Below are 20,800 nucleotides of genomic sequence, written 5' to 3' on the forward strand. Positions count from 1 at the left end.
GAGTTGTAAGTAAGGAGAATAAAGTATGGGCAATATATAGATAGCAAGTCAGAGGAAAAGATACAAGAGCAAAAAACTAATTAGGGAATGTGAAGAAGTAAAAGAACTAAATGCACTGTCTTAATATATTTATTTATCATAAAGAAGACATTTTCAATGTTATGGAAGGAAGAAAAATTACAGTAAATTTTTAGGCCTCCATTAAATATTTTACATAGCACCTTAAAAATGTAATTTAACACAAATTCCAGCTACTATCTTCTTTTTGTTTATGAATGTAAAACAATCATTTGGTATTAAAAGTACAACTTCTGTGTATATTTTAAAATATTAGTAATGATGCCTTCTTTCACAGTGCTCTGTCCTGCCAATGAATTACGACTGGACTCGACAGGAGTCATACTGAGTCCTGGATATCCTGACAGTTACCCAAATCTGCAGATGTGTGCCTGGAGCATCTCAGTGGAAAAGGGCTATAACATCAGCATGTTTGTAGAATTCTTCCAGACGGAAAAGGAGTTTGATGTTCTTCAGGTGTATGATGGTAACCATGGGTCATATTTCCTGGATATTCACAAATTCAGTGGAAACACACTAACCATACACATAAATGTTCAATATAATTGCTTATGCTACTTTTATCTTATAGATATTGTTTTAACCTCATGGACTTCATTCACTATGAGAATTGTTGTTAGTCTGATAATTTTTATGCGTTACAGTTTAAAGAAATCATTAAAATGCTTAGGAAAATCATTTTGTATTAGGTTTTCCTTACCGATAAAGAACATTGGGTATAAAACCACTTTAATATTCCATACTATTTTAAGCATATGAACACTGAAAATAAATGGGAATGCATTTATTTATATCTATATTCCATGATTTTCTCTCTAAAGGACCAAATATTCAGAGTCCAGTGCTTATTTCCCTCAGCGGAGATTATTCAAATGCTTTTAATGTAACAAGCAATGGTCATGAAGTATTTCTTCAATGGTCCGCAGATCATGGCAATAACAAGAAAGGCTTCAGGATAAGATACATTGGTATGTGATGTTTAGAATTTTAGCAACTATCTTACTTCTGTCATTGTGGTGACTATTATTAAAGAGTTAAGATTGAATTAAAGAGTTAAGATGGGCTGGAGGGAGGACTCAGCAGTTAAGAGCACTGACTTCTCTTCCCGAAGACCCAGGTTCAACTCCCAGCACATACTTGGCAGCTCACAACTGTCTGTAACTCGAGTTCTAGGAGCTCTAACACCCTTACACAGATATCCATGTAGACATATATGCAGGCAAAACACCAATACAGATGAAATAAATATAAATACATTTAAGTAAAGCTCAGCAGTTTAGAACATGTATTGACCTTGCAAGTGTCTGTATTCTTTTTGTCTGTTGGCTCACAACTTTCTGTATCTCTAGTTATAGGAGATGTGACACCCTCTGTTGATCTCAGCTTGTAGTAGTCACATGTTTAGTGTACATACAAGCACACACAGAAAATAAGACAAACAAGTCAAAAATAGACAGAGGAATATATATAATATTCAGTTTTAAATAAATAAGAATTACAGACCATCCATTTATGATTTTTGAATAATTTGGGGTAATATCTCTGTGTCTGAATTTTATTCTGCGATGAAATAATTCCACCCTCTCCTTTAATTAATTATCTAAACATTAGTGACTTCTTGTGGGGGAATCAAGTGTGATTGGGGTACATTTTATGAAATTCCGAAATAATAATATAAATATATTGGGGAAAAAAAGCTTATAAGGTATTTCTTGAATTTGGTGATACATGGCAGAGCTTTTGGATCCACAGGTGACAGAATGAACTGAAAAGCAGACATGTAGATGACAATAAAAATTGGGAGAGAGTAGGGGTAGCCAAGCATTTTACAAGCCATGTGAGTACACATTTTAAAAGAAACTAAAATATACAATCGCCATTGAAATAAAACAACCACGGGCTTACTCTTAAGTCAGCATTAATTGAATAGCTGTTCATAAACTTGGATGACAGAGAACGTCTGGTTGTTGATTAAGCAGTGATCACTTTTTCTTCTGGAAAGCCTTCTACTGCAGCACCCCAGAATCGCCGCCCCACGGATACATCATCAGCCAGACAGGCGGACAACTGAACAGTGTGGTGCGTTGGGCCTGTGATCGAGGCTTCCGACTCGTTGGGAAGAGCAGCGCCGTGTGCAGAAAGTCCTCCTATGGGTATCATTCGTGGGATGCACCGGTCCCTGCCTGCCAAGGTGAAGTATCTTATCCCCAAACAGAAACAGGCCTTAATAAATGATTGACCTTACCTTTTTAATGTTAAGCAGAAAATGGACATTATCAAGTTTACATATTTAGAAACAAATCCATTCCTAGAAATGGATTCATTTCCATAAAATTGACTTTGAGAGGCACAAAGTGTAATTACTTTTCTTGGATGTTATATGATTAATTTGCCATATGCTTTTTTAAAAAAAAAACTATTTTATCCACAAACACAGTTACCTTGTAGAGAAAAAAAATGGAAATTGAGTTAGTGTATATGAAGGTATTACCTAAAATATGTAAGAACATCATAGATTTTAGTTCAACACCACAGGTTTTTGTTCTTTGGGAAACAAATTTATGAGAAAAGCTCTAGGTAATATCTGGTTATTTTCCTTTTTTGTGGTTTTATGACTCGGCAGGAATATATATCTCATTCTCATTTGTAATTTCTTAAAAAAACAAAACACTCTGTGATATCTGGATCTTATGATACCAAATGACAAACTTGTTAATCAGAAAATATAATATAGTGGAGTTCTTGAATTAAGGTAGTATAATTAAGCCAATAAATTTAAACTATACAAAATAATGGCATACTACTTAATCCCCTACCCACCTTCCTTCCTGCCCAGGAGAGGGTTTCTCTGTATTTTCCTGGCTTTGGTGGAACTCTCTTTGTTGACCAAGCTGGCCTTGAACTCTGAGATCTGCTTGCCTCTTCCCTTCCAAATCTTGGGATTAAAGATGTGCACCACCACCATTTGACTTAAAATGCGTTATTATTGCATATATACATGCAAAAAATTATATATACAAATATATTCACATATGTATACATATGTAGATGCATTATAAATTATATATGTATATAATCTAGAACATAAAAATAAATAATTGGTTGTAACTAGCATGTAATTTGAGAGAGAGCTTATAGAAAGGCTGACTGTTAAATTGAGCAATTTCCTGAGGATTCAGTTTGCCAGTATTTTATTGAGTATTTTTACATCTATGCTCATGAGGGAGATTGGACTGTAATTCTCTTTCTTGGTTGAGTCTTTGTGTGGTTTTGGTATTGGGGTTATTTTAGCCTCATAAAAAGAGTTTGGAGGCCCGGCGGTGTTGGCGCATGCCTTTAATCCCAGCACTCGGGAGACATTAGCTTTTCTTGGAAGTTCTGTTAGAATTATGTACGAAAACCATGCATACCTGGGCTTTTTTTTTTTTGAAGGCTTTTTCGACAACTTCTATTTCCTTGGAGGTTATAGATCTATTTAGATTGTTCACCTGTTTTTGATTTAATTTTTCTATCTGGTATACATCCAGAAAATTTCCCACTTCTTTTACATTTTCCAGTTTTGTGGAGTACAGTTTTTTGTAGTATGACCTAATGATTCTCTCAATTTCCTCAGTGTCTGTTGTTATGTCCCCCTTTTAATTTCTGATTTTGTTAATTTGGATGTTCTCCCTCTGTCTTTTGATTATTTTGAATAAGGATTTGTCTATCTTTTTTATTTTACATACCAATTCCAGTTACTACACACTCCCCTCCTCCCATTCACTCTACCTTTTCCCCCACAATGATTAAAGTAGGAGGCCCAAGGCCCTACCTGCTATATAGGCTGAGCAAATTATTCTTCCAAAGATATTGGGTTCCAAAAAGCCAGCACAAGTCTTAGGGAGAAATCCTGGTGCCACTGCCAGTGGCCCCGTAGTCTGCCCCAGACATACAATTGTGACCCACATTCAGAGCCTCGAGCTTTTTCCTATGCTGGTTCCTCTCCTCTCCAGCAGGAGTTGGTGAGCTCCCATTAGCTCAGGTAAGGTGTTTCAGTGGGTATCCCCAGCATGGTCTTGACCTCCTTGCTTATATTCTTACTCCTCCCTCTCTTCGACTGGACTTTGGGAACTCAGCTCAGTGATTCATTGCAGATCTCTGTGTCTGTTTCAATCAGTTACCAGATGAAGGTTCTATGGTGACTACAGGGCAAGGCCAGTTTGGGCACTATCTCCACTACTGCTTAGGGTCTAGCTGACATCATCGTTGTGGATTCCTGGGAATTTCTCTAGTGCCAGGTTTCTTGCTAGCCCTATAATGTCTCCCTCAATCAAAGTATCTTTTTCTTTGCTCTCCATCTCTGTCCTTCCCCCATCTTTTTTTTTTTTTTGGTTTTTCTAGTTTATTATTATTTTTTTTATTTTTTTCTGTTTTAAATTTTTTTAATTAATTAATTTATTTATTAAAGATTTCTGCCTCCTCCCCGCCACCGCCTCCCATTTCCCTCCCCTTCCCCCGATCAAGTCCCCCTCCCTCATCAGCTCGAAGAGCAATCAGGGTTCCCTGCCCTGTGGGAAGTCCAAGGACCACCCACCTCCATCCAGGTCTAGTAAGGTGAGCATCCAAATTGCCTAGGCTCCCCCAAAGCCAGTACGTGCAGTAGGATCAAAAACCCATTGCCATTGTTCTTGAGTTCTCAGTAGTCCTCATTGTCTGCTAGGTTCAGCAAGTCCCGTTTTATCTCCATGTACAAAACTCAAGTCCAAATGAATTAAAGACCTCAACATAAAACCAGTCACATTGAACCTGATAGAAGAGAAGTGGTAAACAGCCTTCAATGCATGAACACAGGAGACCACTTCCTAAATATAACCCCAGTAGCAAAGACAATAAGAGCAACAATAAATAAACAGGACCTCCTGAAATTGAGAAGCTTCGGTAAAGCAAAGTTAATAAGACAAAAAGGCAGTTTACTGAATGGGAAAAGATCTTCACCAATCCCACATTAGACAGGAAATTGATCCCCAAAATAAATAAAGAATTCAAGTAGTTAGACATCAAAATTCCAAATAATTTAGTTGAAAATTGCATATAGATCTAAACAGAATTCTCGACAGAAGAATCACAAATGGCCAAAAGACACTTAAGGAAATATTCACCACCGTTATCCGTCAGAGAAATGCAAATCAAAATGACTCTGAGATACCATCTTACACTTGTCAGAATGACTAAGTCAAAAACAGCAAAGATAGTGTGTGTTGAAGAGAATGTAGAGTAAGGGGAACACTCCTCCATTGCTGGTGGGAATGCAAACTTGTACAACCAGTCTGGAAATCAATACAGCGATTTCTCAGAAAATTGGGACTCAACCTACCTCAGGATCATTTTTTCTTAAGAGTCATTGGGAAAAGAATATTTGATCTCATGATATAATAATACTAGGAGTTAAAAGTATTTGAAATGACACTAAATCATATATATTTTAAATGGACATTAAAGTACCTTATATTTATCCTCAGTTTATAGCTACAAAATTTTTATGAGTATGTATTTTTAATGTATGTATATATACATATAATCTTTATGTAATCAAAGGTTTTATTTTTCATTAAGTTTAATTGTTTGTCTGTGTGCCTGTGTATGTACATGAATATGCGCAGGTGAATGAAGGTATTTATAGATATTGATTTCTTTGGATGCTAAAGCCGGAGTTTCAGGTGGCTGTAAACATTCTTGTCATGACAATCTGGAACTCTGACTATTTCCAAATGCCTGGATTGGCATTAAAAGAAAAATCGTCTGTAACTTTTTGAAAACATCAATTGTTTCCCAAAGTCAATGCGATCATGTAACTAATTTTAGGTATATATAATATCACATTTTATATGTTATATCACAATATTTTGTCTTTATTTGACAGTTTTCTATTACAATTAACAATTTGAAGCCTAGTAGAAAGGAAAGGTATTAACCTTGTAAAATTACACAGTATTTGTTTTCAAGAACACCTTTGTCTTTCTCACAAAACTGATCTCGTATTTTCATCAAAACATTTAGAAAGATTATTTTGTAAGAATGTGTTTGTTGTATGTTTGACCTATGTGTTTAAATACTTGTAAGTCACTGGAAAGAGTTGTTTATGTAGTACAAACTTTTAATCCCACTTCTGTTTACATTCTTCAATGAATTATTCTTCTTGCTTGTCAGTGTCTTAGATATCCTAACATTTACTTACATAAGTTTTAATTAGACAACACAAGCAAGTTATAACTAGAAAATTTCTTTGGCTCTCTGTGTTGGCATTTCATTAAATAAGTTTTTCTTTTGGAATGTCAGATAGCCACTGATTGACAAGCATACAGGAACCAATTTTAAAATGGGAACAATTCCATTCCATTACACAACTAGGCACTGTTGTTATGCGGTGTTGGGACCATTTGGAGTCCTGGCCTTCAGCTGCTCTTCCCTGCTAGAGCCTTCTGATTGGAGTTACTAAATGCTGTGCCTTGCCTAGAAGATCAGAGGATAAGGTTTTCACCTGCTGGCCCAATTGACTGCTGGGTATTTAAGCCTCCATGTGCTATTAAAAAAAAAAGGGGCTTCTTACCAGTGATTAGGTGTCTGTGTGTCTGTCAGTCTCTGTGTGTGTGTTTGTGTATTTCAACCTCCAGCCCTTTACCTGAAGCTCGCGAACTGAATTGTAGTGCATAGAGCGCAGACAGGGGGCACAGTGCTCAGCAATGAGGAAGCAGTGGCTTTGCAATCCTTGCTCCTCCCCACAATATAGTATCTTCTATGGATTACTTGTGAATTTCATACAATGCACCATGATCATTCCCACTTTCCATTCCCAAGTCCACCATCCCACCCTTGTTCCCCCAGCAAAAAAGAAATATATATATATATATATATATATATATATATATATATATATATATATATCAAGTCCAATTTGTGTTGTCCATATACTCATCAGAGCATGATCAAGCTCCCATTGCCCAGCCCCTTAAAGAGAACTGAGTCCTTCCCACTCCCAACCCTATCAGAAGCTATCACATATGAAGAGCTAGACTTCAGCATCTTTCTCTCAAATTTTAAGGACTCTCTTCAATGGTTCAGACTGTTTCTTTTATTTCTTTATGTATTTATTTATTTGGTGGAGGGTGTTAGAAGGTTGTCACAAAAGCTTTCTGTGTCTCTCATTCTAAATTCTGAGAGTGTTGTCGTCAATACCAGTGCAATGGAAGTGTGTCTGAAAGGCCAAACCTTCTCATCATTCCAAACAGTACATTAACTGGGACTAAGCCCACAGTTGTATGGGGGCATTTTCATTCAAACCATCACAGAAGTTAAAACGGATCTATCTGCAAACAAGGTATTGGTCTAGCCATTTGACTATGGCATAGTGTACTTCAGCCATACATAACCCGTTTTTCTAGACATATAAGGAATTTATACTATTTAACTACATTTATTTTATTGTCACCTAGATTCATTAATGTGTATGTGTTCATGTTTGTTTTCTTATGCATGTATGTGTATTCATGTGTTTCATGTGTACTTTCATATGTGTTTGTATTTGTGAGTATAAGTGCATGTTTGTGAGTGTGTGTGTGTATTCAGTAAATACTTGATCTTTGGCAAGGAGTATTGGGAAAGAGGGCTTATTTAAATTACAATTACCCACATGAATATGAGAAAATATAAATATTGATGAAAGTGATATCATGGGACCATTTACTTTTCTAACAAAGGTTAGAGATTTTGTAATTATAGAAAGGATAAAAACATAATTGTTTGAAATTGCTAATGTACTTTCTTGATTCGGTGTTACTTTTCTATTCAGAATCTTTAGGTCAGAAAATTGCAATAGATTAAACTATTTTGTAATGTTGATTCTTCTGTTAAGTTTTAAATGGTTTGTATTGACTTGACTAAGTTCCACTCATTATGTTACATTCATGTATATACATAAATTAAATACATGGTAGATTTTACAGAGTAAAAAGAAACAAGTTTGTTCTGAATTAAAGGATTGATAAACAGAAATGACCTTCATAATATTTAAATAAAAGACACCTCTCTGTACCTTATATATTTTGCTGTTTTGAGAAAAGTACGTCTAGAATGTTACACAAATTCTAATTGGTCTTAATAATAAAAACCTGGAGTCAGATATCAGGGTAAATGCTAAAAAAAATCGAGAAGTAAAGAAGCCAGTCATTAGGGTGACCTTTTACCTCTCTGGAATCCTCAGACCAAAGTGGCCAAGATCCTGACTCTGTGAATCCTTAGACTGAATGCTTTGAGCTTTTCCTCCTCCTGCCTTACACGCCTCTCTCTGTCCAGTCCTGTCATTCTTTTCTCCACCTTTCTAGTGCTGGGATTAAAGGCGTGTGACTTAAAAGTACTGTGATTAGAGGTGTGAGCCACCCTTGCTCTGTTTCCCTTCTAGACTGGTTCAAGGGTGTCCTTGAACTCACAGAGATCCCTCTGCTTACCTTTACAAAGTGCTGGGATTAAAGGTGTGTGCCACCACTGCCTGGCTTCTCTGGTTAACTAGTGTGCCTAGGTCCACACACTCATCTTCAGGCAAGCTTTATTTGTTAGATTACACACAAAATAGCACCACATAGAATTATTTACATATTGCCTCTTTCATAATCCAAAAACTATTCATATGTTTAAGGTATTGCACTAAATATATACCAGATAATACTTGGTACTGAGGTGACATAGACACAAATACATTCCTATGTCTTTATAGACATGCCAAGTGGAAATACAAATATCATATTTTCCCCTTGTATTGAAAATAGATATCTTTCACACCTAATACATCCTGATGATGGATTTCCCTCTATTCCTCCCAGTTCTTCCCTACTTCCCTCCTATTCCTGTTCAATCACTTTCTGTCTCTCATTAGAAAACAGTCTTCTAAGGAATAATAATAAAGTATAATATAATAAGGTAAAACAAAAACTAACGCTTCAGAATAGGACAAAACAAAGAGAAGGAAAAGAGTCTACAATGAAGCAGAAGAAAGACCAACAAATTCCCACAGTCAGGAATAATAACATAGAACTGGAAGCCAAAATATATACACTAAGTTTTGTAAGGTAGAGAGAAAAATATATAAATAAAATAAAAATAAAAAACTACATAAAATTTAGAAAAGTAAAGAAAAAACATGACATAGCATAATGTGACAAAGAACTTCCAAAGATACCACTGAGTTCCTACTGCTGGCCAAGTTTCCCACCCTTAAGAGAACTTTCTTTCCCTGATGTGATCAAAGAAGTCGGGACCATGAGGGGTGCACCCACCCACTGAGACAGTGGAGCTGATCTACTGGGAGCTCACCAAGGCCAGCTGGACTGTGATTGAAAAAGCATGGGATAAAACTGGACTCTCTGAACATGGCGAACAATGAGGGCTGATGAGACTCAAAGGACAATGGCACGGGGTTTTGATCCTATGTAATGTGCTGGCTTTGTGGGAGCCTAGCCAGTTTGGATGTTCACCTTCCTAGATATGGATGGAGGGGGGAGGACCTAGGACTTACCACAGGGCAGAAAACCCTGACTGCTCTTTGGACTGGAGAGGGAGGGGGAAAGGAGTGGGGGGAGGGGGAGAAGGGTGGGAGGAAGGGGAGAGAAATGGGAGGCTGGGAGGAGGTGGAAACTTGGTTTTTTTTCTCCTTTTTCAATAAAAACAAAAAAGAAAAAAAAAGAATAAAAATAAATTACAATAAAAATGGCTAGTGGTCAGTGAGGCAAATCCAGGATGCTTGTGTCATGGCTGGGAAAACTGAACAGGATGAAGCTGGCTCACAGGAAGTCTTTTGTCATTTTTTTCATGTTAAAAAAAAAAACAAAAAACAAAAGCAAGAAACTGAAGAGAACCATGACTTAACCCAAAGCAACTGAGACACAAACACTTTGGTTTTCCACTCTGGCTTTCCTGCCTAAAATGCTTATCCCTTTTCTACAGTAACTGCCAAGAAGCATATGCAATAAAAGGATATCATGTGAGCAACAACAACAAAAAAAAACCCACTAAATTTTCATTTGCAAGTGTTTATCAGTTAGAGGTAGCTTCTGGATTAGGGATAGGATCCTGTCACCACTCTTCTTTTAGCCTTAGGACCCCATCTGGGAAAGACCCGTGCAGGCTCTCTGAATCCAGCATCATTGTATGTCAAGTCTACGAGACTGCTCATGTAGATTTAGAGGGCCTTGTTTTCTTGGTGTCCTCCATCTCCTCTGGATCTTATGATCCTTCTGCCTCCTCTTCCTCAGGGTTCCTTGGCGCCAGAAGGAAAGGATTTGACGGAGACTTCCCATTTTGGACTGAGTCTTCCAAAGTCTCTCACTCTCTGCTTGATGTCAGGCTGTCAGTCTCTTTATGTGTTCCCCTCTGCTTGCAGGGGGAAGCTCTCTGATGATGGCTGGACTGTTTTTTATTTTATTTTATTTTTTAAATTTCTTGTAGAAAAGTAGTGTTTGCTTTATTAGGTCCCTGGGCTATCTTCTCAGGTTCTTGGTCATCCAAGCAGCTGTTGGGTAGTGGTTTTAACTCATGGAATGGGCTTGACATAAAATCACACATTGGTGGGTTAACCCCACAAGGTTTGTGCTGTCATTGTACTAGCACATCTTGCAGGCAGGACACCAATGTTAATTGAAGTCTTATGGACTGGGTAAAAGAATTTTATTTTATTTATGGTTCTAAATGCTGTCAGACATTGGTTGAGGTAATTATATAATTGTTTATCATCTAGAAAATGCTTATTGTGTAATTTTGGACAAACATGGACAAGAGTCAGTATGTAGAATTTATATATAGTATTTTAAAAGCAAATGAACTGAAATATACATGTAAATAAATATCTGTGACAACATAGCATAGAAAAACTAATGCTCACCTAAGCTAATGAGTTGTAGTTTAAAACTAAGCATCTAAAATGAAATTCAGAAAGTTTATAGTTATGTTTGCAAGAATAACTTCTGGCCTGCTATTTATTGAACAAGTCCCACGTGCACTCTGCTATCATTAGTGCTTATCACACATTGTGGCTATTCTTATGACAAGAAATATATTTTGGTTAATATTAATCTTTTGTTTTATTCCTAGATAACATAGAAATGAGAATTTCTGGTCTCCCAACATAATGTTTAATACTTATTGATTAGCACTATCAAATTAGGCAATCTAACTCAATGCTGTGCACTAAGCACTAACCACACCATATATTTACCTGACTTGTATTGCCACTTAGACTTTATGAACACTAAAACCAAAATAGATGAAGAAAAGCTGAGAGGCCAAGACACAAACGTAGAATAGTATACAGAGCCACCAACTTAAACTTTTATTATCAGTTTCAAATAAATTATTCAAAATGTACAGTTCAGAAAAGCTCTTTTGTGATCTATTGTGAATTTCTTTCTTTTTTTTTTTTCTTTTTCAAGACAGGGTTTCTCTGTAGCTTTGGAGACTGTCCTGTAACTAGTTCTTGTAGACCAGGCTGGCCTTGAACTCACAGAGATCCCCCTGCCTCTGCTTCCAAAGTTCTGGGATTAAAGGCGTATGCCACCACCACCTGACCTTAATTCCCAATGTTTGACAGTTAAAGATTTCATGAGGTCGTATTGCATTTCCTTTTGCCATAATTGTGTATGTGTGTTTTGTGTGTTTTTATTCAAGCAATTTCCTGTGGCATTCCAAAAGCCCCAACAAATGGGGGAATACTGACAACAGACTATTTGGTTGGAACCCGAGTTACCTACTTTTGCAATGATGGATACAGACTCTCATCCAAGGAACTCACCACAGCCACCTGCCAGTCAGATGGAACATGGAGTAATCATAACAAGACCCCTCGTTGTGTTGGTATGTACGGTTACAGAAATGTGTCAAAAGTGTGTAGTTTGTATGCTATGACTTAAAATTCTGTGTACTGTTGACATTTATTTATTTATTATCTATCTATTTATTAATTCATTTATTTATTTTGATTTTCGAGACAGGGTTTCTCTGCAGCTTTTGGTTCCTGTCCTGGAACTAGGTCTTGTAGACCAGGCTGGCCTCGAACTCCCAGAGATCTGCCTGCCTCTGCCTCCACCGCCCGGCATACTGTTGACTTTTAAAAGCAAATCTCTGAAATATCCTAGGATGAAGAGTTAGTTAATAATCTTTTTTTTCTACTATGAAAGACTAGAGGACAGGAAACAGACATTTTATTCATGTTCAGAAATTCCAAAATATGTATATATCAAATGAGGTATTTTTATTTTAGGCAATCAATTTTTATTTACTTTATAAAATGGCATTTGTTAGTAAACTGTATAGAGAGCTTTTTAAAAACATGTTTACTTTAGTGATGTTCTACTTCAATAAATGAAGTTCTAGGTTTCTTTTCAATAAATTAACCTCCAAGAGTTCTGGGGAAATAGAAGTAATTAATGATTAGTGTGAAAAAAATGAACAATTATTATTTTGTAGAGTGCAATAGAGAATGAACTAAAGCAATGGCAATTTAAAGGATTTAATACACTTTAGGTATTTGTAAGATGTCATGAACTGGATAATTTGCCTTGTTAGCATCTGTATTCTTCCATTTGTGCAGTTGTTACTTGTCCAAGCATCAATTCCTTTACCTTGGAGCATGGAAGATGGAGAATTGTGAATGGATCACATTATGAATACAAGACTAAGGTGGTTTTCAGCTGTGACCCTGGTTATCATGGACTCGGTCCTGCTTCTATTGAATGCCTTCCTAATGGTACTTGGAGTTGGAGAACTGAAAGACCATACTGCCAAAGTATGCCCCGCTTGTTTTCAAAGTTCTTTTTGGGGAGTGAATTTCTTGAATTATTTCTTTTTCAAAATATAGACAACACAATCATTAGAATGACTGATTCTTTCTGCTGTATGAGTGCTCCTTTGAGACTTGTTGCCCAGACTACCTTCAGAATCCTGGGCTCAAATGAGCCTTCAGAGTACCTGGACTGCAGGTGTAAATCATCAAAACTAGTAAAAAATGTCATTAATTGATGTGGAATTCCTCTCTGTATGCAGCAAATATGTTTTATAACCATTGGTTAATAAAGAAGATCCTTTGGCCTATGGCAGGGCAGAATATAGCCAGGCGAGAAATCCAAGTAGAGGTAGCAGAAGGCTGAGTATTTGGGTATGGGCAGCCAGGAAATGTAAGCGCAGTCCACATTTATAATTATTAAAATCACTCTTACTACACATTAAGGTTTACTCATTATGTTTACTAAATATATTGAATAAAATAACTGGTGAGCTATTACTGAAAAAAATCTCATCATAGCAGCTATATTATATTCATAGTCATAGTGTACTGAATACTTGATGGGAAGTGTTTTAAGGTTTTTATATGTATTGAATTTATTCTTTTAAAAATGAAATTACATGATGAATTAACCATTTCAAACAACCCAAAGAGTCTGTAAATACAGAAATGATGTCTAGTTCAGGTCACCTAAAACCATCTGATTTCAGTAGCAGTGCTATATGATGTTTATTCTTTCTGATTCTCAATTTCTTGAATAAGTAAAATATTAACCCTGTTTTGTAAAGTTGTTGAGATGATGTCCTGATATATTTGATATACCATCTAGATTCAGACTTACATAAATCTAAAGCGCTATTTAATCAAATTGAGAATTATCAGTTCATTTGTATATATCTGTTTTTAAGTAGTAAATACAACCCAACTTCCTTTGCCTGTTTGTTATTTTGTAACAGAAGACACATTAGATTAAATCGTTTTTAACCTGAATCCAAAACAAATCTATTTCATAAAACACAGTACAGACATTGATATTTTATATATAAATAATTAGACAAATGAGAATATGATTTTTAATAAATTTAATATTACAGATAGTTAGCTATATTATATCTAGCTTATAAGTATTTATGGATAACATTTCCTTTTAAGCATGTGTGTTTACAGTTTGCTTTCTAAATCTCTATGCTGGCATAGATTTTGCTTGCCCCAATGGCGTAAGATAATAAGGTTAAGAAATAATGACAATAAAATAGATTTATAGATATTATAATAGCTTCTACTTCACATACCTCTGTTCAATCTTCAAAGTTAAGGGGAGATTTAGATTAATTATACTCTCTCTAATCAGAAACAATAAATATTGAATATATCATATCATTTTTCTATTCTTTCACATTCAAATTTGATTTAAAAATGTCATTTTCATATTTAAGAGAATCATTTCAAAGTTAACTTAAAATATAAGCAGCATGTTATTTATTGGCAAGTGCATTTTAACCATATCTCATGTGTGTTTACTTACTGTTTTTAAGTCATCTCCTGTGGAGAATTACCAACACCTCCAAACGGAAATAAGATTGGAACGCAAACTTCCTATGGCTCCACAGCCATCTTCACGTGTGATTTGGGATTCATGCTGGTGGGCTCTGCTGTGAGGGAATGTCTTTCCTCAGGTCTATGGAGCGGATCAGAAACCAGATGTCTAGGTATGGGTTTTTAACTCACTTTATCTTCCCTCCACACACAACCGGCACACACAACAGAAAACTGAACCTAGTCCCTGAAATGAGGTGGCCACTTTGATTCATTTAGGAAGGTAGCAAAACATCAGAAGAGGTTTAATGCTAACAATGTCTCACAATAGAAAACAGATAACTCTTAAAGTCAAACAGATAATGTTTCTAACAATAATCTCATGCTGTTACCGGGATACACGAATTCCATGATGAAAATAAAAGAGTTGCAACTAATTACTGAAAATGCCTGTACATAGAAACTGGCTTATCACCAGCCAGTTCATTCTAAAGCATGGTCAGTTTATACTCAACAATTTTGCTGATATTCTCAAAGTGATTTTATCTAATGATTATATTACTCAGTGGTATATATTTCTGTTTTCTATTTTCGGAAGTTAGCTTCTTTTCCTCTGTCTATTTTATATGGTTCTATATTCTTGATTTTTAATTTTATTTTTAATTAAAATACTACAAAATTTACTCTCACTTTGGTAACAAGTCCTATGGCATACATGCTATTCTCCCACTCTTTCTCAAATCTAGGGCCTCTTACTTAAGTTATTATTGTTACATAAACATATCTAGTGTAGTAATTGGAGTGGCGGGGCTGCGTCCCCAGCACCCCGGTCGCCTGGCTAGCTTATGCCCCAAATAGCAACACACAAATTGTATTCATTTAAACACTGCTTGGCCCTTTAGCTCTAGCCCTTACTGGCTAATTCTGATATCCCGATCAACCCATCTCTAATAATCTGTGAACACTGGTCTTACCGGGAAGATTCTAGCCTACGTCCATCCTGGGTCGGAGCTTCATCGCGTGTGTCTGCCCGGGAGCGGGGCATGGCGTCTCTGTCTGAGGCGTCTTACCTCACTTCCGCTTCCTCCCAGCATTCTGTTCTGTTTACTCCACCCACCTATGTTCTAAACTATAAGCCCAAGCAGTTTGTTTATTACTTAACCAATGAAATCAACAGATTGATATATGACACTCCCACATCAATCTAGATGGGTATAAATATAATTTTCTGGGTCTATTTAATACTGATAGTATGTAGATATTTTTATGGCTAGCAGCATGGCATTGGATATTCATTTATAGGACTCATCCCTGAAGAAGATTAATACTTCTTCTCTTAGCAGTTGTTAATTAGTTATAGGTCTTCATCTAGGGTTGGGTCCTTGTGAGGTTTCCCTTAGCCATGACAGCATGCGTTATGATGGTATCACTTTAAGGTCATGTTTAGGAAGCCATTTTCTTGAGATTTCATAGGTGTAGCCTCCCTTCAGATACAGAACATAATCTCATAGCAAATTTCCAAATTCTTTATCCCTCACAATCGTTCTGTCTCTTCTTCTTCAATTTCCCCGAGTCTTGATTCTAAAGGTAGGGTTGTTTATGTATCACTGGCTCTGCACCCATAGTCAGCTCTTCTCTGGATTTTGATGTTTTTGTTTTATAGTACTGACCTTTGTCTGCTTCAAGAAGAAGCTTATTTGATGAGAGACAATGACTATACTTATCTGTGGGTATTATAAATGTTCAGAAAGCAGTTACAGATTGTCCAGCTTTAGAAAAGTTTCAGCAGTATATCCTCCTCTAAAATGCAGAATCTCACTAGTGAGTAGTAGTGGCTCAGCCTGGAGGTTGGATCTATCTTCTTTATTTTCCTCTTCTTAAAGAAAAAGAATGTAGGTGCACTCCTTTAATCCCAGCACTCGGGAGGCAGAGGCAGGCGGATCTCAGGGAGTTCGAGGCCAGCCTGGTCTACAAGAGCTAGTTCCGGGACAGGCACCGAAGCTACAGAGAAACCCTGCCTCAAAAAACCAAAAAAAAAAAAAAAAAAAAAACCAAAAAAAAAAAAGAAAGAAAGAAAAGACAAGAAAAAAAATGTAAAAATGTTAATAATATAGCATTTTACATTCTAAATAGAACACATAAACCAGGCTTGGATTATACTCACTTGATTGGATGTGAAGATGTTGTGTCAAAACCCCACTCCCTCAGAGACACACTGGGAGAGTTATACTAACATTTTTTTTTCCCTAAACACTGTTTTCTTCTTTATTCACCAATATTTTGCTTGTCAGATATCCACTTCAGTATATGGAAATGTCTTGAAACTTCTTTTAGACCACTCCACTAGGCAATTGTTTATATTTCTAAATTTTTGATGTTTCAGAATGTATCCTAGTTACCTTTATGTTCTTTAATTCTGTATGAATTATTAAATATTTAGTGAATCTAATTATGCATATAAATAATAAATAAAATCCTCAGTTACATTATTAAAACATTATTTGACAAATTTCAGCGGGTCACTGTGGAATTCCAGAACTCATAGTGAATGGTCAAGTCATTGGAGAAAATTATGGATACAGAGACACGGTTGTGTATCAGTGTAATCCTGGCTTTCGTTTGATTGGCTCTTCAGTGAGGATATGTCAGCAGGATCACAATTGGTCTGGTCAGCTCCCATCCTGTGTGCGTAAGTAAGCATGGCAAAAGAAAGTAGAGACCTCCTGTATTCTGAAATAGTCAATGAATCGTGTTCACTAAACAAGATAATTTTTTTACAGTATTTAAATGGCCTTGGAAATTAAATTTTATACTGTGTTCAGGTTTACTGCTATGCAATAATCTCTCAGGATCATATAAAACTATATATAAGGATAATATTAAATTGTACATTCCTTATATTTTTCATGAAGACATAATTTAAGTTCAGAACCTCAGCGTTTGTTGAAAATATTTACAAGAAACATTGGTGTGAGTATGGCATACTCTCAGCACGTTTTTACCATAAGGTTTTCAAGTTGTTGACACCACTGTAACAATGTCAACACTCTTGTGATGTGAGACTACAAAGCTTTTTCTACTGTAAATTCTTCTGGTAAATGTGTTTAGTAATTAGGGTGCTATAGCTCGCTCATCAAATAGAATCCTGATGAATTGTAATTAGTGGAGGAAAAGCATCAGACATCATAGGCAGAGCCATTGTACCGATGTCAGATACATTGCTAATTACGTCACTTAAGTAAAGTAATTTGCTCTTTCAGAACTACATTTCAGAAACATCTGAAAGTGTTTATCATTATGGTTCCCTTTAGCTTCAGAAACCATCATATTCTCAAATATATCAATAGTATATATGTGAAGTTGGAATAATATGTTGTGATAAGTGATGAAAATAGTTCGACCAATATTAGAAAGTTTTTATAGCTATATTTAAAATATTTTACTACAAATATAAAACTGACTACATATTTTATTGGACATTTAAAAATTATATTTGAATGAACACACTCAGCATTTCAATAAACGTTTTAGTGGATTTATGTATGAAACTGTGCATTAAAGATATAAGGGTGTTAGAAAGATAGTGCAGTGGTTAATAGCACCGATTTCTCTTTTAGAGAACCAAGGTTTGATTTTCAGCACAAATATAGTAGCTTCACAACTAGAAACTCCAGATTCAGGCTCTCTATCTTTTGTGGCCATTGCATGCATGTGGTACACAGGCAAGTGTAAATGTAAAACACCCTACACATAAAATATAAAATAAATAAATAAAAGGATTTTGATTTGTTTTGGATTTTATGTTAATTCCTTAAATAGTTACAGCTGTGCTTGGGAATTATCAGGAGTCTCTTCCTATACATGAAATATGAATTTGACCGTGGCGATATCATTCATTTCTTTTTATTATTGATGACAAAGCACAAGAACTTTAAGACAGAGGAAGAAAGGGAAGGCAGTCTCGGCATGGCTCACTCATGTGCGAAGGGAATGAGTTCCTCTAAATCAGGAAGTAGAGAGCAGTGCACTGAAGGAGATTGGGCAGAAGTAGCTTTGAGGCTACCTGGGCTGAAGCACCATGAATAAGATCAAAGTGTTCTTCTTTATCATTGTTTCATGAGTCCTCAACTGATACTTGAACTCTTGGGCTAGTGGTGTACCATTTAATCTGGAAATGCCTTAATACTGAGCAGAATTCAGTGTGTGTGTGTGTGTGTGTGTGTGTGTGTGTGTGTGTGTGTGTGTGTGTGTGTGTGCATGTAAAGGATCCCACGTAGAGCAGAACTTTTCTGAAGTCTCATCTCTAGCAGGTGAGGGCTTAAGTCAGACGGCTTCTATGTGGCACAGTATGGAGTGATTGTTTGCTTCAAGTGTTCCTTTTTCAGCATTTCTCTCTCACAACCACCTGCGCCCTCCTCCCCCGTGAATTCTGTATCTGCCAAGGAAAACAGACCAATCCCCAGCACCGCTCCTTCCAAAGCTGGTTACTGGAGATGAGCTTGACTCCAGAAACCACATTTTCTTCTCCATATTATTTCTGTCTCTGAAGTTTTTTGTATTTATTTTAAATACTGCACAAAAATTAAAATTATAGCTTAGTAAGGATAATTGCATTACCTTTTCTTATTATCATTAATGCCCAGATGTACATGTGTGATATTGTGATCCATTTTACCTTTACCTAATTGTCCATATATTTTAAAATTTCTCCTAATAACTGCCATTTTCAATTAATTACATTAATATTTTAAGAATATTGTCTAGTGAGTGGCAGTATAGACATCAGCATTTTTCACTTGCAGCATCATAGGCTATGGACAAAAGTTTTGCAAGCTTTAAAGAAAACGTGATTAATATGAGTTAAACAAAAGACTTATTTAATCAATTACTAATTTAAGTAATATTTAGAAATTATATTATTCTCATTTTTTAAAAAAAATAACAGGTGTTTCATAGGAAATGTGTTTGAGTTTTTAGGTTTTGGTTAAGAAAGGAATAATAAACATTTAAACTCATCCTACATACAGACACATCACCACCACCACCGCTAGATAACTTAAATAGAGCAATATTTGTCTTGTGTTTGCCCTAGATTATTTTTTTTCATTTTTCATATAAATTCAAGCATGACCAAATAATGCCACTGCCTTTGTTTTTAAATGATTAGGACTATAAATGAAAAGAGGCCCTGAGGGGAGAAACTGTTTTTTTATTGATAATTTTAAGCAAGAATAAGATGCAGTTAAATTTCCAAGTGAGTAGGTTGACATTAACAATGTAGCTGAAGAGTAATTGCCCCTGGGTCATTTAGAAAGTACTAAAAACAGCTATAGTTTTTTTTTTCTGTACCCAATTATGAAGCCTCATTCCTGGGGCTGGTCTGATTAACAGAGTGAGCTGACACAGGAAAACACTTCCTAGAAGAGCAGGGTTTGGGAAAATACAACACCTCATAAAATTAATGAAAGAACCATAACATAAAAAGGATCCAAATAATTTTACTGAGCACATAATTTCAGAGTAAAAGTGTTAAATTATCAAATACTATCCAGTAAGACTGATTGACTTGAAGAATGGTAGCATTGTTTATTTCAAAACATGATTGACACTTCTAGATAAGCACCATGTACTGGTTCCTGTTGTCTACATTATCTCGTCTTGTTAAGACTCCAACACTTTTGTCTATTAACCTTTAATGATATTTTCTATATAATATCAAAATAATGATTTCAAAATTACATTGAAAAATGAATACAAGTATTGCATCCCTTAAAATTAACTATTAAAGTTACACTATGTCAGTTGATCCTTACCGCAAGCATCTAGGGGTGAAAATGCATGTTATTATGTAGAATTGTTTTTTGTATTTCAGTATGATTTCAGGATATACAAAAAAGAGAAACAACATCAAACATCTATATAGAACAGAAGCAAGCATGGGATATATTAAAAATATGTAAGGCTTTACTAAAACCTTCATAACTAAGTGGATTAAAAGATGTTTCATGGTTAAAAATGCTTAGAGAAACCCAGTCTCAAAAAAAAAAAAACAGAAAAAAAAAAAAACTAAACTAAACTAAACTAAACTAAACAAAAAAACCACGCTTGCTAGACAACCATAAAGAACTGAGCTCTGGTTCCTGTTCCCATGTAGATAATAAGGCATAGTCTGGCTTGAGTCTGTAACCCCAGGGTTATGGGAAACCGAAGGATTGCTGGGACTCACAGCCTACCAGCCTGGTCAGAAGGTTTGAGCTGCAGAGATAAGAAAATGGCAGAGTAACAGAGGAGGCCACCCAACACCCTTGTCCAGCTTCTATTCATATACCTGCACATATATGTGCAAATATATGCACATGAATCTCTCTCTCTCTCTCTCTCTCT

At 35.8% G+C, this 20,800-nt stretch overlaps 1 protein-coding gene across 1 annotated transcript in view; it reads left to right on the top strand.

Annotated features, from left to right (window-relative positions):
- The window catches only part of Csmd3 (CUB and Sushi multiple domains 3), a 944,903-nt gene that overhangs the window by 876,072 nt on the left and 48,031 nt on the right, over positions 1-20,800 (top strand). Inside the window, exons 48-54 of the mRNA XM_075961035.1 lie at positions 356-544; positions 900-1,046; positions 2,081-2,269; positions 11,767-11,952; positions 12,689-12,883; positions 14,416-14,589; positions 16,932-17,105. Coding sequence (XP_075817150.1) covers positions 356-544; positions 900-1,046; positions 2,081-2,269; positions 11,767-11,952; positions 12,689-12,883; positions 14,416-14,589; positions 16,932-17,105 — 1,254 coding nt within the window. The remainder of the gene's footprint in view (positions 1-355; positions 545-899; positions 1,047-2,080; positions 2,270-11,766; positions 11,953-12,688; positions 12,884-14,415; positions 14,590-16,931; positions 17,106-20,800) is intronic.

The sequence above is a fragment of the Microtus pennsylvanicus genome, chromosome 2 (genome assembly GCF_037038515.1).
Source record: "Microtus pennsylvanicus isolate mMicPen1 chromosome 2, mMicPen1.hap1, whole genome shotgun sequence".
Taxonomy (NCBI): domain Eukaryota; kingdom Metazoa; phylum Chordata; class Mammalia; order Rodentia; family Cricetidae; genus Microtus; species Microtus pennsylvanicus.